At 40.8% G+C, this 15,196-nt stretch overlaps 1 protein-coding gene across 1 annotated transcript in view; it reads right to left on the bottom strand.

Annotated features, from left to right (window-relative positions):
- Positions 1 to 6,799: 6,799 nt before the first annotated feature.
- Positions 6,800 to 15,196, bottom strand: part of SYCE2 (synaptonemal complex central element protein 2) — a 56,328-nt gene continuing 47,931 nt past the window's right edge. Inside the window, exon 3 of the mRNA XM_053719397.1 lies at positions 6,800 to 6,994. Coding sequence (XP_053575372.1) covers positions 6,800 to 6,994 — 195 coding nt within the window. The remainder of the gene's footprint in view (positions 6,995 to 15,196) is intronic.

The following is a 15,196-nucleotide window of genomic DNA, read 5'->3' as shown; positions in this document are numbered from 1 at the left end:
CGCTCGGGCACTTTTCCGGCCCAGCGTACCTGGTTTTCAAACCGCCGCCCTGGAGGCGGCGGATCCCATAGGTATCAATGGGAGTCTGACCATAGCGAAAGTTCATGTTCGCTGCTGCCCGACATCCCATTGATTCCTATGGGAGATGTCTGCACCTAACACCCTAACATGTACCCGAGTCTAAACACCCCCTAATCTGCTCCCCCTACACCGCCGCCACCTAAATAAATGTATTACCCCCTAAACCGGCGCTCCCGGAGCCCACCGCCACTATAATAAACTGATTAACCCCTAAACCGCCGCTCCCGGAGCCCACCGCAACAATATTAAACATGTTAACCCCCTATACCGGCGCCCCCCGCAACTAAATAAAGTTAGTAACCCCTAAACCGCCGCTCCTAGACCCTGCCGCAACTATAATAAATGTATTAACCCCTAAACCACCGCTCCCGGACCCCGCCGCCACCTACATTATACCTACTAACCCCTATCCTGCCCCCCCTATACCGCCGCCACCTAGAATAAATTTATTAACCCCTATCCTGCCCCCCCTACACCGCCGCCACTGTAATAAATTTATTAACCCCTAAACCTAAGTCTAACACTAACCCTAACACCCCCCTAACCTAAATATTAATTAAATAAATCTAAATAATCTTTCTCTTATTAACTAAGTTAATCCTATTTAAAACTAAATACTTACCTTTAAAATAAACCCTAATATAGCTACAATATAAATAATAATTATATTGTAGCTATCTTATGATTTATTTTTATTTTACAGGCATCTTTCAATTTATTTTAACTAGGTACAATAGCTATTAAATAGTTATTAACTATTTATTAGCTACCTAGTTAAAATAAAGAGAAATTTACCTGTAAAATAAATCCTAACCTAAGTTACAATTACACCTAACACTACACTATACTTTAATAAATTATTCCTATTTAAAACTAAATACTTACCTGTAAAATAAACCCTAAGGGATTTTTTTTATTTTGGGGGGCTTTGTTATTTTATTAGGGGGCTTAGATTAGGTGTAAGTAGCTTAAAATTGTTGTAATATTTTTGAAATGTTTGTAACTTATTTTTTTTATTTTTTGTAACTTAGCTTTTTTATTTTTTGTACTTTAGTTAGTTTATGTAATTGTATTTAATTGTAGTTAATTGTAGCTAATTTATTTAATTAATTTAATGATAGTGTAGTTTTAGGTTTAATTGTAACTTAGGTTAGGATTTATTTTACAGGTAATTTTGTATTTCTTTTAGCTAGGTAGTTATTAAATAGTTAATAACTATTTAATAACTATTCTAACTAGCTAAAATAAATACAAAGTTACCTGTAAAATAAATATAACTCCTAAAATAGCTATAATGTAATTATTAATTACATTGTAGCTATCTTAGGGTTTATTTTACAGGTAAGTATTTAGTTTTAAATAGGAATAATTTATTAAAGTATAGTGTAGTGTTAGGTGTAATTGTAACTTAGGTTAGGATTTATTTTACAGGTAAATTTCTCTTTATTTTAACTAGGTAGCTATTAAATAGTTAATAACTATTTAATAGCTATTGTACCTAGTTAAAATAAATTGAAAGATGCCTGTAAAATAAAAATAAATCCTAAGATAGCTACAATATAATTATTATTTATATTGTAGCTATATTAGGGTTTATTTTACAGGTAAGTATTTAGTTTTAAATAGGATTAACTTAGTTAATAAGAGAAAGATTATTTAGATTTATTTAATTAATATTTAAGTTAGGGGGGTATTAGGTTTAGTGTTAGACTTAGGTTTAGGGGTTAATACATTTATTACAGTGGCGGCGGTGTAGGGGGGGCAGGATAGGGGTTAATAAATTTATTATAGGTGGCGACGGTGTAAGGGGGGCAGATTAGGGGTTAATAAGTTTAATATAGGTTGCGGCGGGGTCCGGGAGCGGCGGTTTAGGGGTTAAACTATTTATTTAGTTGCGGCGAGGTCCGGGATCAGCAGGATAGGGGTTAATAACTTTATTATAGAGGGCGACGGTATATGGGGGGCAGGATTGGGGTTAGTAGGTATAATGTAGGTGGCGGCGGTGTCCGGGAGCGGCGGTTTAGGGGTTAATACATTTATAAGAGTTGCGGCGGGGTCTAGGAGCGGCGGTTTAGGGGTTAATAACTTTATTTAGTTGCGGGGGGCTCCGGTATAGGGGGTAGAACAGTGTAGTTTAGTGTGGGTGCTTAGTGACAGGCTAGCAATAAATCTGTAAAAAAGCCGAAGAGCAGCGAGATCGGATGAGTGATAACTCTCACAATCCGCTGCTCATCGCCCTGTACTTGGTGCGCGGCTTTTTGACAGATTTATTGATAACTTAGGCGAAATTTTGCAGGTCCGCGGCGGAGATGTGAGGCGAGCTTAGGCGGGCGTATTGGGCCGTCGAAGGCAGGAAAGTTGACACGTTGATAACTACCCCCCTTAGTGTTCAAACTCAACGCAGTCAGCTTCAGAGAATCTAGATTATGATGAAGGAATGGACCCTGAAGTAGAAGGTCTGACCTCAGAGGCAGCCTCCATGGAGGGAAGGATGACATCTTCACAAGATCCGTAAACCAAGTCCTGCGAGGCCAAGCTGGCACAATTAGGATCACGGAGACCCTCTTTGATGCAGGCTATTACCCTGGGAACAAGAGCAAATGGAGGGAACAGGTAAATAAGATTGAACCTCCAAGGAACCGCTAATGTGTCCACCAACACTGCCTGAGGATCCCTCAATTTCGACCCGTATCTGGGCAGTCTGGTATTGAGATAAAAAACCATGAGGTCTATCTCCTGAGCACCCCACCTGAGGGTTATCTCGGAGAACACCTCCGGATGAAGCATCCACTCCCCTGGGTGAAACGTCTGTCTGCTCAGGTAGTCCGCCCCACAATTGTCCACTCCTGGGATATGAATGGCCGAAATGTGACAATTGTGAGACTCTGCCCACTGAAGGATGCAAGAGACTCCTTGTTTCTCCATGATGATTGATATGTCACCAATGTTATGTTGTCCGATTGAAATCTGATAAACCGGACAGAACAAAGTGAGTCCATGCCACCAGAGCATTGAAGATGGCTCTCAACTCCAGAATGTTAATGGGGAGGACAGACTTCTCTGGCAACCAGTATTCATGAGCTTTCAAGGGACCCCAAACTGCACCCAAGGCCAGAAGGCTGGCATCTGTAGGCACAATCTCCCATGATTCTCTCATGTGGTTGTCCAGGACAATGCATTGAGAAAGATCAGAATGATCAGTGTTCTATTGTCTGAGCATACATAGCTGAAAAGGTCTCAGATTAAATCGAGCAAAAGGGATAGTGTACATGGTAGCTACCATGAGTCCAATTACTTCCATACACTGCACCACTGAAGGGCGTGCATATGATTGAAGAGAGAGACAGGAAGAGAGAAGTTTGAATCGTCCCAGATCCATCAGGAAGATTTTCATGGATACTAAATCTATTATTGTCCCCAGAAAACAAACCCTGGTATTGGGAGGCATGAAAATCTTGTTGAGACTTATCTTCCACCCGTGGGTATGAAGAAGAGACAAAAGATAGTTTGTGTGAGATCTTGCCAAAGGAAAAGATGGAGCCTGAACCAAGATATTGTCCAGGTAAAGAGTCACTGTGATTCCATGTGTCCTGGCTACCGCTAAAAGAGCCCCTAGAACCTTTGTAAAGATCCTGGGAGCTGTAGCCAGATAAAAGGGGAGGGCTACAAATTGGAAATGTTTGTCTAAAAAGGCAAACCTTAGAAACTGAAAATGGTCCATGTGAATGGGAACATGAAGGTATGCGTCCATCAGGTCTATATTGGTCATGAACTGGACCAGCGGAAGAATGGATCTGATAGTCTCCATCTTGAAGGACATAACTTTAAGGAACTTGTTGAGACACTTTAGATCCAGAATGGGTTCAGAAAGTTCCCTCCTTCTTGGGAACCACGAAAATATTTGAATAAAACCCTAATCCCCATTCTGCAGGAGGGACCGGGGCAATCCCTCCCAGGGAAGAAAGATCCTTTACACAACATAAGAATGCCTCGCTCTTCACAGGATTTGAAGAGAGTCTGGACAGAAGGAATCTGCCTCTTGGAAGGCAAGACTTGAACCCTATCATGTATCCCTGGGATACCACGTCTACTACTCAAGGGTCCGGACATCAAACTGTGTCCAGTTTTAGTATCTTAGGAGCCTCAGACGGCTTTAGATCCGGGACATCTAAAGTAGCTAGCACCTCCTTGAGTAACAAACAAAGGTGTTTGAGTTTAAATCTGAAATTAATGTCCTCAGACTCCACTGGACTGTCCTCAGCAGACTCAGAGATCTCACCTTCAGAGGCTACTGAGGTATGATTGAAGCTGATTGAAGCTCTGCTGCAAAATCTCCTGGTAAAAAAAAATTCCCCCCATAAAAAGACTGAGCTAAGGCTGCAACTGCCAGTGCAACTACTAGGAACGGGACGGGACTGAGTAGAAAGTTGAGGCATGTCAAGGGCAACAGAGTATTGAGAGGTAGTGGGCTGTGAAGGGTTAAACCTCTTGGAAACAGCACAAAGATTTAGATTTTTTGGACTTTGACTGCAACATGGAAGATAAGCAAGAGGAACATAACTGTGCAGGTGGGATCACATGGGCTTCCTCACAATAAAGACATTTGTCCCTCAATGGTAAAGAAAAAACATCTTTGTCCACTCTATCCTCCATATTGAGGAAAAAATCCCCACAGAAACCAATGTAAAAAATATTTTAATATTGATAAAATAAATTTGAAATAACAGCTCCTATATATGCCCCAGCAGTGACTGAGAAACTTACCAACCTCCCTGACCAGATATATAAATTAGCAGCAGAAACTAAACCGCTGTAGCACTGCACTCTACCTGCGTAGTTGAAATCAGAAAACAGAAGGAAAGTGATGCGAGCATAGTCACATGGTTTCCTACAGGAGGTCCGTAGTGCTGAGGAAAAGAGGCGGGAAAACGAAAGCGGCGCTATTCCTGCCCTGTAACTCAGAGCAGAGTCACTATAAATACCAAGACAGCAAGGCTCTATATCTAATGTACATTGCCTAACAAAGTAGCCAATACACTCCGTGCTAATAAAATAAGTCTCCATGAAAAAACTTATCAGTATAATACACGAAGTTGTCACGCACCACTTCTAGCCAAGGCAGCCTCATCCCCTTTACTGATACGATCCTTAAACGGATCTTTCAGCAGAAAATGTTGCACAGTGCCCTGCATTAGCAAACTGTCCTTATATAAAGGATCCCCTAACATAAGGGATATATATGTCCCCAGGCTCTATATAAGGAATCTAGGAGATTCAAACTCCTTAAAGTGTCTTTATATGTCCAACACTGTACAAGGAAAAGACACTTACCTTTGGAGCCTCTGCTTTGGAACAGAAAGAGAACTTCTAGGTTTGACAGCTTCATCCAACTTCTGACAGGGACCTGAAGTAGAAAGGAAAGCAGTGCAAACTAACACTGGTTGCCAGGTGGGGGTGTTAGCACAGATTGCTGGAAGGAGGACAGAGAAAATCCCTGTGACATCCAGCAGCTAACAGCTAGAAATACTCTTACTAAGAGGTTTACATGGACACAGCATTAACCCCAGTCCTATCTTGAAGGGAAGCTACCCATTCCTGGATACAGGCTCTGTGTTCCATCATTCTCTGTGCTGAAAGGTTATGGCAATAAAAACTGACCAGTTAGACCATAAAGTTCTCTCTTGTGTATCTTACAAAGTATGGATGTATGCTACTGTGGTGATGGACTGCTTTACTGTTGTTTATGTGCAATACACCTTGAACTTTTTAACCTCTCCTGAAGCCTGAAATCCCAGTCATTCCTTCATTTGTATATCTTACAAAGTATTTATGAGTGTTCTGGCGTATCAAAGGGAAAACACATTAACAAATTTCTTCTGAAAAACAAATGTTTTTAGCACACAAGCTACAGAAAATTAACCCTTTAGCATCTAAATAATGAGGTATTCATGACAGTTATCAATTTAACTGAACGTTTATTCTCTCCATGTCCCTGTGCATCTGCAGGGTTAAAATCATTGTGAAGGGTGCTGCTTTTCTATCACACAAGCACAGTCTTACTCTTTCCAGGCTGGAGCCTGCCATGTGCAGAAGTGGAGGAGGGTTATTTGATAGCAAACCGCCCATCATATTTTCATGGATGCACTTCTCTCAAGGCTGCAATATCTGGTGTGCGGTGTGATCTGTCAGATTCTGCAACAGTGATGAGTGCATTCAGGAATGCGGTGATGTCACGTGGACGCACATTTTGACAGGTCCAAGAATCTGACATAACACCGCATAAAGGAATATAGCTGAGTTACAGAGGTCCCTGGTGCTTACGCTTAATACAATTATTTTGATTTATGTGAGTGCATTACTATTGTGTTTGAAACGCAATATTTTTATAGAAATAAAACTCTTGAATCGTAGTTGCACCGTGCTTCTGTTTATTTAGAACAGAAATGTTGTTGTGTGCCTCTTTAATTTTTATTTATAATTTTCTTCTTTGTAAAATATAAAAAAAACTATTTAACTACAAAAAAACACAAAGTTAATATTTTGATTAGTAATGAAATATCTGTGTATTTATTTGTGTGTAAGAAAGTAATACATTTTATAAATTCCAAACAAGATTGCAACTGGTATATTTTTGTGCAATATAAGATCCTTAAGAAGGAAGCATTGATATAATTATTTTGAACTTCAAACTAATATTAAATGAGACACTCCTAAGTTTTCATATTTCTGGCTGCACACAGAGGTCCTTATAGACAGTAGCAACAGTCTCAGAAACTTGTTTCAGCTCTGCTTGCAACTGCCCGATTCTGTCTATAATTTCTGGAAGCTCTTGTAGCATATCCTGCAAAAGTTTGTTGTGATGGTCATAAAGAAGATACATCCTGTCCTCAAGACGCTGGCAAAGCTCATTTACCTTACAAAGATATAGAGATATTTAAATAAATATTGTTCTCATAACAAAACATTTTTAAAAACAGTCATACACACTAATCTATCTAATGCTATAATCAGATAATTTTCTTTTGCACTAGGATTTCCGATTTACTATATGATAAATACCACTATAATAATTTATGCTACAAATTTAACCAATTTTTACACATTTTCATATATTACTTTTATCAAATGTGCTTAAGTTTATTGGTATCCTTTGTTGAAGGAGCAGCAATGCACTACTGAGCACTAGCTGAACACATTGGGGGAGTCAATAACAAGAGGCATATATGTGCAGCTACTAATTACCAGCTAACCTCAAGCATTGCTGCTTCTGCCTAGTTATGCTTTTCACAAAGGATACCAAGAGAACAAAGCAAAATTAGATAATATAAGTAATTGTTAAAAATTGCATGTTCCGTCTGAATCTGAAAGTTTAATTTTAACTTTACTGTCCCTTTAAATACATAGATAAAGTATCACTCAGGAGCCATTAGCTATGCAACTCCCAATCAGAATAAAGTCTGAGATTGGCAGGGTTGTGTGACTTTATATGGCTAGATTACAACTGGAATGCAAAAAGATCTGTAACAAAGCCCATTGCTAGATGAGACCAGGGTTGCCTGAGCACAAGGAGAGGTTTTAGTAATCAGGGGGATGTAAACTAGGTATTTTGGGTATAGGTGCAGGATGCTACATAAGCTTGAGCATCCTTCACCAGATAGGGCCGCCAGACATACCTTTAAAGGGACAGTTTACTAAAAAAAATATGTTCTCCCCTTTAATTTGTTCCCAATGATCCACTTTACCTGCTGGAGTGTATTTAATTGTTTCCAAGTATTTCCTTTACCCTTATATTGGTATTTGAAATTGTTGATTTAGCCTGTGGTATCCCCACCTATACTGAAAGTTTCTGGCCTTAGGTCCATGCTATAGATAATCTGTGTAAACACAGTCAGCAAAAGAAATTACACTCCTAGTGGGGTATAGAAGAGATAAGGTAATAAAATGTTAATTTTCCACTGTACTCTCTAAATATTAGTCTCTGGTTTATAGACAGATATACAATAACATAATCATGTATATGTACACAAAGTGATAAAGTAATGAGATCTGAGTATACCTACAAGGTCAACCCATTTTATTAGGTTGTGGCTTCAAAACACAAAATCAGCTATTTCATACACAAATAAACCTTAAAAAGCAAATGCTCATACATTTTATACCCTGCAGTTGGTAAAAAAAGTAATTGGAAACACATAAAGGGAAAAACAATTTTACAGTACACTGTCCCTTGTAAGGTGTGCTGTAGTGTCTCTCACTCTGGGGTGTATTTTCAAAGAGGAAGGCAAAAACAGACAATATGAGACTGAGTAGACTTGTCTTGCTACGCAGAGAGGACAGACCTAACAAGGCCTAAGCTTTACAGATGGTGTCAAGTGTCTTATTGAAAGCCATACCTTGTCTGCTGAATGAAAAATAGGCCATCAACATTTATGGTCATCAACCCTCTTTTGTTATCTAATAAACCGGGTAAACAGAGGAAGGTGGTTCCAATTAGAAAGTTCAAGGGTTTTACCCTATGGGGCCTATTTAACAAAGGTCTGTCAGACCTGATCTGACAGTGCGGGTCAGGTCCGACAGACCTTGCTGAATGCGGAGAGCAATACGCTCTCTGTATTCAGCATTGCACCAGCAGCTCTTGTGAGCTGCTGGTGAAACTCGCGCCCCCTGCAGATTCGTGGCCAATCAGCCACAAGCAGGGGTGTCAATCAACCCGATCATACTCGATCGGGTTGAATTGCGGCGATGTCTGTCAGCCTGCTCAGAGCAGGCGGACAAGTTATGGAGCAGCAGTCTTTAGACCGCTGCTTCATAACTGCTGTTTCTGGCGAGCCTGCAGAAACACGGGCCATCCGGAGCTTGATAAATGGGCCTCTATGGCTGCAAAGAATTGTGAGGTTTGAAGAGAAGAATTTAAGATGGATTAGTTTTTTAATGGTTCTCTAGGTTTGGCCTTGGGACTGGATATGATATGCAGAGGGGGAAAGAAATAGTAATGCTCAAATTTCTGCAAACTCCTGAGAAGAACTTAGAGATGAATAGAGAGCTTTTATTAGACACAATATTGCAATAAAATCCATGTAGATGGATAATATGGTTGATAAACTATGAGGCTAATTCTTGGGCAGGTGGAAAGCCAGGTAGTTGTGTAAATTGTGCTTTATGTGAGAATCTGTTCACTACTACCCAGGTCATAGCACACCCCTTAGATACAGAAATACCTGTAACTAAATCCATTGTTAGATGAGACCAAGATTGCCTGGGAAAAGAGCGAGATCTTATCCAGGGGGATATAACAAAATTCATGCTTACCTGATAAATTATTTTCTTTCCTGACATGGAGAGTCCACGAATCAATTCATAACTGAATTATTCTACCAGGTCCATGGAAGAGGCTACTGAATTTCCGACTAGGGAATTGCAACTTGAGATTTCTGGTGGCGAGCCATACTAAATCACCAGTTCGATAGATAGGGGCTGGATGTCTCCTCAAGTCATAGTATTTTTTCTGTTTGGATTTGGCTATTTGGATGTTATCCTGAAGAACTTTGAAGATTTCTGACATAGTATTTGCTTGATCGTTTACTGCAGGATAAATTGATTCCAAATATGGAAAGAAATGGTAGGTTGGGTTGAAACCATAATTTGCAAAGAATGGGGAGTATTTGGAAGAAGAATGAGTAGAATTGTTATATGCAAACTCCGCTAGGGACAGAAAAGGTTAGTATAACAACGGATGTACTGTTCCAACCATTGGTTTACCCTTTCTGTCTGTCCGTTGGTCTGCGGATGGTACAAAGTGGTGAGGTGCTGTTGTATCTTGAAAGTTTTACATAGTTCTCTCCAAAACCTTGACGTGAATTGCGTTCTGCGATCTGAAGTAATACTAGAAGGAAAACCATGTAGCTTAATCACGTTATCAATGAACATTCTTGCCGTTTCACTGGCTGTTGGTAAACGGTGGTAGGGTATAAAGTGCACCATTTTGCTAAAAAGGTCGACGATGACTAGAATAGTGTGTTTTTTTTCTGACCTTGGTAGTTCCACTATGAAGTCCATAGCTATGTCCTTCCATGGTCTATCTGGAGTTTGTAAAGGTAGAAGTAAGCCGAAAGGATGTTGCCTATCAGTTTTGGAAGTAACACAAGTATGACAAGACTGCACATGTTGGTCACAATCTTTAGCCATATTAGGCCACCAAAAGGATCTCTTGAGTAGTTGAAGTGTCTTTTGTGACCCTGGGTGGCCAGCTAATGTGCTGAATTCCTTATACCCAAGGTAAACACAGAGGACAAGAAGTATCAGGCAGTCTTAAGCTTAGAAAGGCTAGAGGCAAGTTAGGGATCCTGTAGAAAAACAAGGTGAGCAACTGGTTCTGCAGAAAAGAAAGTTCCTTTGCAATAATCACAAACCAGGCTTGACAGAGCTAGAGTCCTGTTCTGAGTACAACAAAGACAACAATTAATCAAGCAATGAGATTCAGCAGGTGAGGCATTAAATAGGCATCAGAGACACAACTCCTCCTCTTAAAGGTACAGACATCACAGGTAAGCATAAATGTTGTTTTCTTTCCAATGGCATGGAGAGTCCATTCATAACTGTTGGGAAATCAATACCCAAGCCAGAGAGGACACAGAATGGACAGGGAGCGAAAACTAAAGGTAGGCAGACCTAAACTGAAGGTAACACCGAGGAAGGATTTGGACAAAAGGAAGGAACTACGATCTCCTGATTGATATTGCAGTCAGAGACCACCTTAGGATGAAAACCCAATTTGGTACAAAAGACAGCCTTATCTGCATGGAAAATAAGGTAAGGGGAATCACACTGTAAGGCAGATAATTCTGAAACTCGAGCAGAAGAAATAACCAACAAAAACAAAACTTTCCAAGAGAAAAGTTTAATATCAACAGAATGCATAGGCTCAAAGGAGCCCCTTAAAGAACATACAAACTTAATTAAGGCTCCAAGAAGGAGCAACAGATTTAAACACAGGCCTGATTCTGACCAGGGCCTGAACAAAAGACTGAACTTCTGGAAGATTAGCCAGCTTCTTGTGAAGCAAAACCGAAAGGGCAGAAATCTGTCCCTTTAAGGAACTAGCTGACACACCTTTCTTCAGTGTTAAAAAGGCATTTTCTCAGTTTGTATTGCCTGAGGAAACGATCAGCTTATACGGTCGAGAAACGCATTGCAGTGATAAGAATAAAAGCATTTTTAACCTTCAAACTTTTCGGAAGTTGTCATATGGTTCTATTGCTTAATGGATGTTCGATAAGGCACATCGCAACACTGAGTCTATACCCACGGAGTGGCTACTTTTGGAGCACGGCTGAGACCGATCCAGAGAAAATCAAGACCCAGGTGACTAACGAGTCAGACCAGTGTGCTAACCATTGTTAAGTATTAGTCCGCCTGCTGGCACCGGTCAAGAGTACGGTGCACTACCATCCGGTAAGCCTTTTCATCTTATACTATAAACAACATTTTCAAGACCTACTCACCCTATGAGGCGCCCTCTTTTTTTTCTTTGACACCTTTCTTCAGGCCTTCTTGGAGAAATAACAGAATTCGAAGAACTCTCACCTTGTGCCAAGGGAATCCTCGAGAATCGCACCAGGATAGATAGGTGCACCATACCTTATGATATATCCGATGAGTCACAGGCTTACAAGCCTGGATCAGAGTGTCAATAACACTATCTGAAGAACCTCTTTTAGACAGGACTAAGCGTTCAATCTCCACACAGTCAGCTTCAGAGAATCTAGATTTTGATGAAGGAATGGACCCTGAAATAGAAGGTCCGTTCTCAGAGGCAACCTCCATGGAGGGGAGGATGACATCTTCACCAGGTCCACAAACCAAGTCCTGTGAGGCCAAGCTGGAGCAATTAGAATCACAGATGTCTGTTTGATGCGAGCTATGACCCTGGGAAGAAGAACAAACGGAGGGAACAGGTAAATCAGACTAAACTCCCACAGAACCACTAACGCATCCACCAACACCGCCTGAGGGTCCCTCAATCTGGACTGTATCTGGGCAACTTGGAATTGAGGCAAGAAGCCATGAGCTCTATCTTTGGAACACTCCATCTGAGGGTTATCTCAGAGAACACCTCCGGATGAAGAGCCCACTCCCCTGGGTGGAAAGTCTGTCTGCTCAGATAATCCGCTTCCCAGTTGTCTACTCCCGATATATGAATGGCCAAAATTTGACAATTGTGAGACTCTGTCCACTGAATGATGCGAGAGACTTCCTTCATGGCCAGGGAACTCCAGTTACCTCCCGATGTTTGATATAAGCCACAGATGTTATGTTGTCCGATTGAAATCTGATAAATCGGACCGAACGTAGTTGAGGCCACGCTATCAGAGCATTGAAAATTGCTCTCATCTCCAGCATGTTTATAAGAAGGCTGGATTCCTCTGGCAACCATGATATCTGAGCTCTTAAGGGACCCCAAACTGCTCCCCAGCCCGATAGACTGGCATCTGTAGTCACAATCTTCCAAGATGCAAAAAGCACGTGCCTTGAGCCAGATTATCCTGACAGAGCCACCAAGCGATTCTCTTGTGTGGTTGTCTAGGATGATCCTTTGAGATAGATCTGAATGATCGTCGTTCCATTGTCTGAACATACAGTACATAGTTGAAGAGGTCTCAGATGGAAACGAGCAAAAGGAATAATGTCCATGGTCACTACTATGAGACCAATCACCTCCATGCACTGAGTCACTGAAGCACGTGCAGAGAATTGAAGAGAGAGACAGGCAGAAAGAAGTTTGGATTGTCTTAGATCCGTTAAAAAGATCTTCATAGACATTGAGTCTATGACTGTCCCCAAGAAACAAACTCTGGTATTGGGAACCAGAGACCTCTTGTCCAAATGTATCTTCCACCCATGAGAGTGAAGAAGAGACAAGAGAGAATCCATGTGAGATCTAGCCAAATGAAAAGATAGAGCCTGGACCAAGATTTCGTCCAGGTACGGAGCCACAGCAATTCCTTGCATCATGGCTACCGCTAAAAGAGTCCCCAGCACCTTTGTAAAGATTCTGGGAGCTGTAGCCAGACCAAAAGGGAGGGCTACAAATTGGAAGTGTTTGTCTAGAAAGGCAAACTGCAGGAACTGATGTTCTGCAGGAGGAACCGGGACAATCACTCCCAGAGAGGATAGGCCCCTAATACAACTTGAAGGGACATAAAATAGGTTGAGATCTGTGCATATCCTAAAAGGGCTAATTAATTAAAAAGTGTTTGCATAAAAAAAATGTTTATAAATTGCTGGCAAGAATTTTAAAATATTTTTCAAAAACAAGCAAAATTAATTACATAGCTAAGCTTCCCGGAGAAACCAACTCCACCCCCCCCCCCTTATCATTGTTTAGACACAGGCATTGTATTTCAACTGAGTTCACAGCTTCTAGGCATGCTCCAGCAGATAATCCCTATGCATTTACCTGTTTTATGTCCCTTTAAGAATGCCTCTCTTTTTGTCAGGTTTGAAGAGAGTCTTGATAGAAGGAATTTGCCACTTGGAGGGCAAGACTTTAAGCCTATCCTGTATCCCTGGGAGACAACATCCACTGCCAAAGGGTCTGGAACATCACAAATCCAAGCTTCCTGGAAGAAGGAAAGTCTGCCCCCTTTTTGGTTTGCTTGTTATTGTTCCAAGACTGATTAGCTTTCCAGGAATGAAAATTAGTATACTGACAACCTTTAGGTCTCATCTTTTTATCCTGAGGAAGGAAGGCACCCTTTCCTCCCGTCACCGTAAAAATAATGGAACCAAGCCCAGGCGCAATAAAGACTTCCCTTCAAAACGCAAGACAAGAAGTCTAGATTTAGACACCATGTCAGCTGACCAAGACTTTAACCATAAGACCCTGCAAGACAGGGCTGCGAAACCTGAGGATTTCGCACTCAAGCAAACGACCTGCAAATTAGCGTCACAAATAAAAGAATTGGCCAACTTTAACGCTTTAATCAGATCCTGAATCTCCTCCAAAGGAGTTTCTTCCAAGATCAATTCAGATAAGGAGACACAACAGTAAGAGGCGACTCCAGCGACGGCTGCAATACTCACGGCCAGATGCCATAAAAGGCTAAGCTGATTAAAAATTCTCTTTAGGTACCCTTCCATTTTCCTATCCATAGGGTCCTTAAAGGAGGTACCATCCTCCAACTGAATAGTAGTTCTCTTAGCCAAAGTGGAGAGAGATAGTCCCATCCACCTTAGGGACATTACTCCATAGCTCTAAGATGGAGTCAGAAACAGGAAACATTCTTTTAAAATTAGAAGATGAAGAAAAAGGAATCCCCGTTTCTCCCGTTCCTTAGAAATGATGTCAGAGATATGAGCTGGAACAGGAAAGACTTCCACAGACTTGGGTTTGATATTATATCCTCTGTTTAATTTAGGAATTTTAGGAGCCTCAGATGGCTTGGGCTCTGGAACATCCAAGGTAGCTAACACCTCTTTGAGTAATAAATGAAGGTGTTCAAGCTTAAATCTAAAATGAACCTCTTCTGATTCTACTGGACTGTCTGAAGCAGAGTCAGGTTAAGAGATTTCACCTTCAGAGGCAGTGAAATTTGTGATAAACTGACTAACGCAGCCTTGGAGTTAGAAGAGAGTCCTATATTAGAAGAAATGTTTAGTTTTTCTCTTCCTCTTACCTGCAATAGGCAAGGAGCTCAATGCAGCAGGTACATCAGATTAAAGCTGTGCTGCAAAATCTCCTGGTAAAATTTTTTCCCTATAAAGAGTTTGAGCTGAGCCGCAGGGCACTACTGGTGCAACTACTAGGGATGTCAAAGGCAACAGAGTCCTTAGAAGTAGAAGGCTCTGAGGAGTTAAATTTCTTTAAAAAAGCAAAGATTTTTTTTTAGATTTTGACTGCATCATAGAAGACAAACATAGATAATATAGTTGTGCAGGGGGAACTACATGGGCCTCTATATAGTTGTGCAGGGGGAACTACATGGGCCTCTTCACAGAATAAACATTTGTCCCCAGAGGTTAAGGGGAAATATTGTTATCCGTATGCATTCTGTTCCCTCAGATTTAATATTAGACTTTGACAGAAAAAAATAATTAAATAATTCTAAAAAAATAA

Source organism: Bombina bombina, chromosome 6 (genome assembly GCF_027579735.1).
Source record: "Bombina bombina isolate aBomBom1 chromosome 6, aBomBom1.pri, whole genome shotgun sequence".
NCBI lineage: Eukaryota > Metazoa > Chordata > Amphibia > Anura > Bombinatoridae > Bombina > Bombina bombina.
This window is presented reverse-complemented; position numbering and strand designations above follow the sequence as displayed.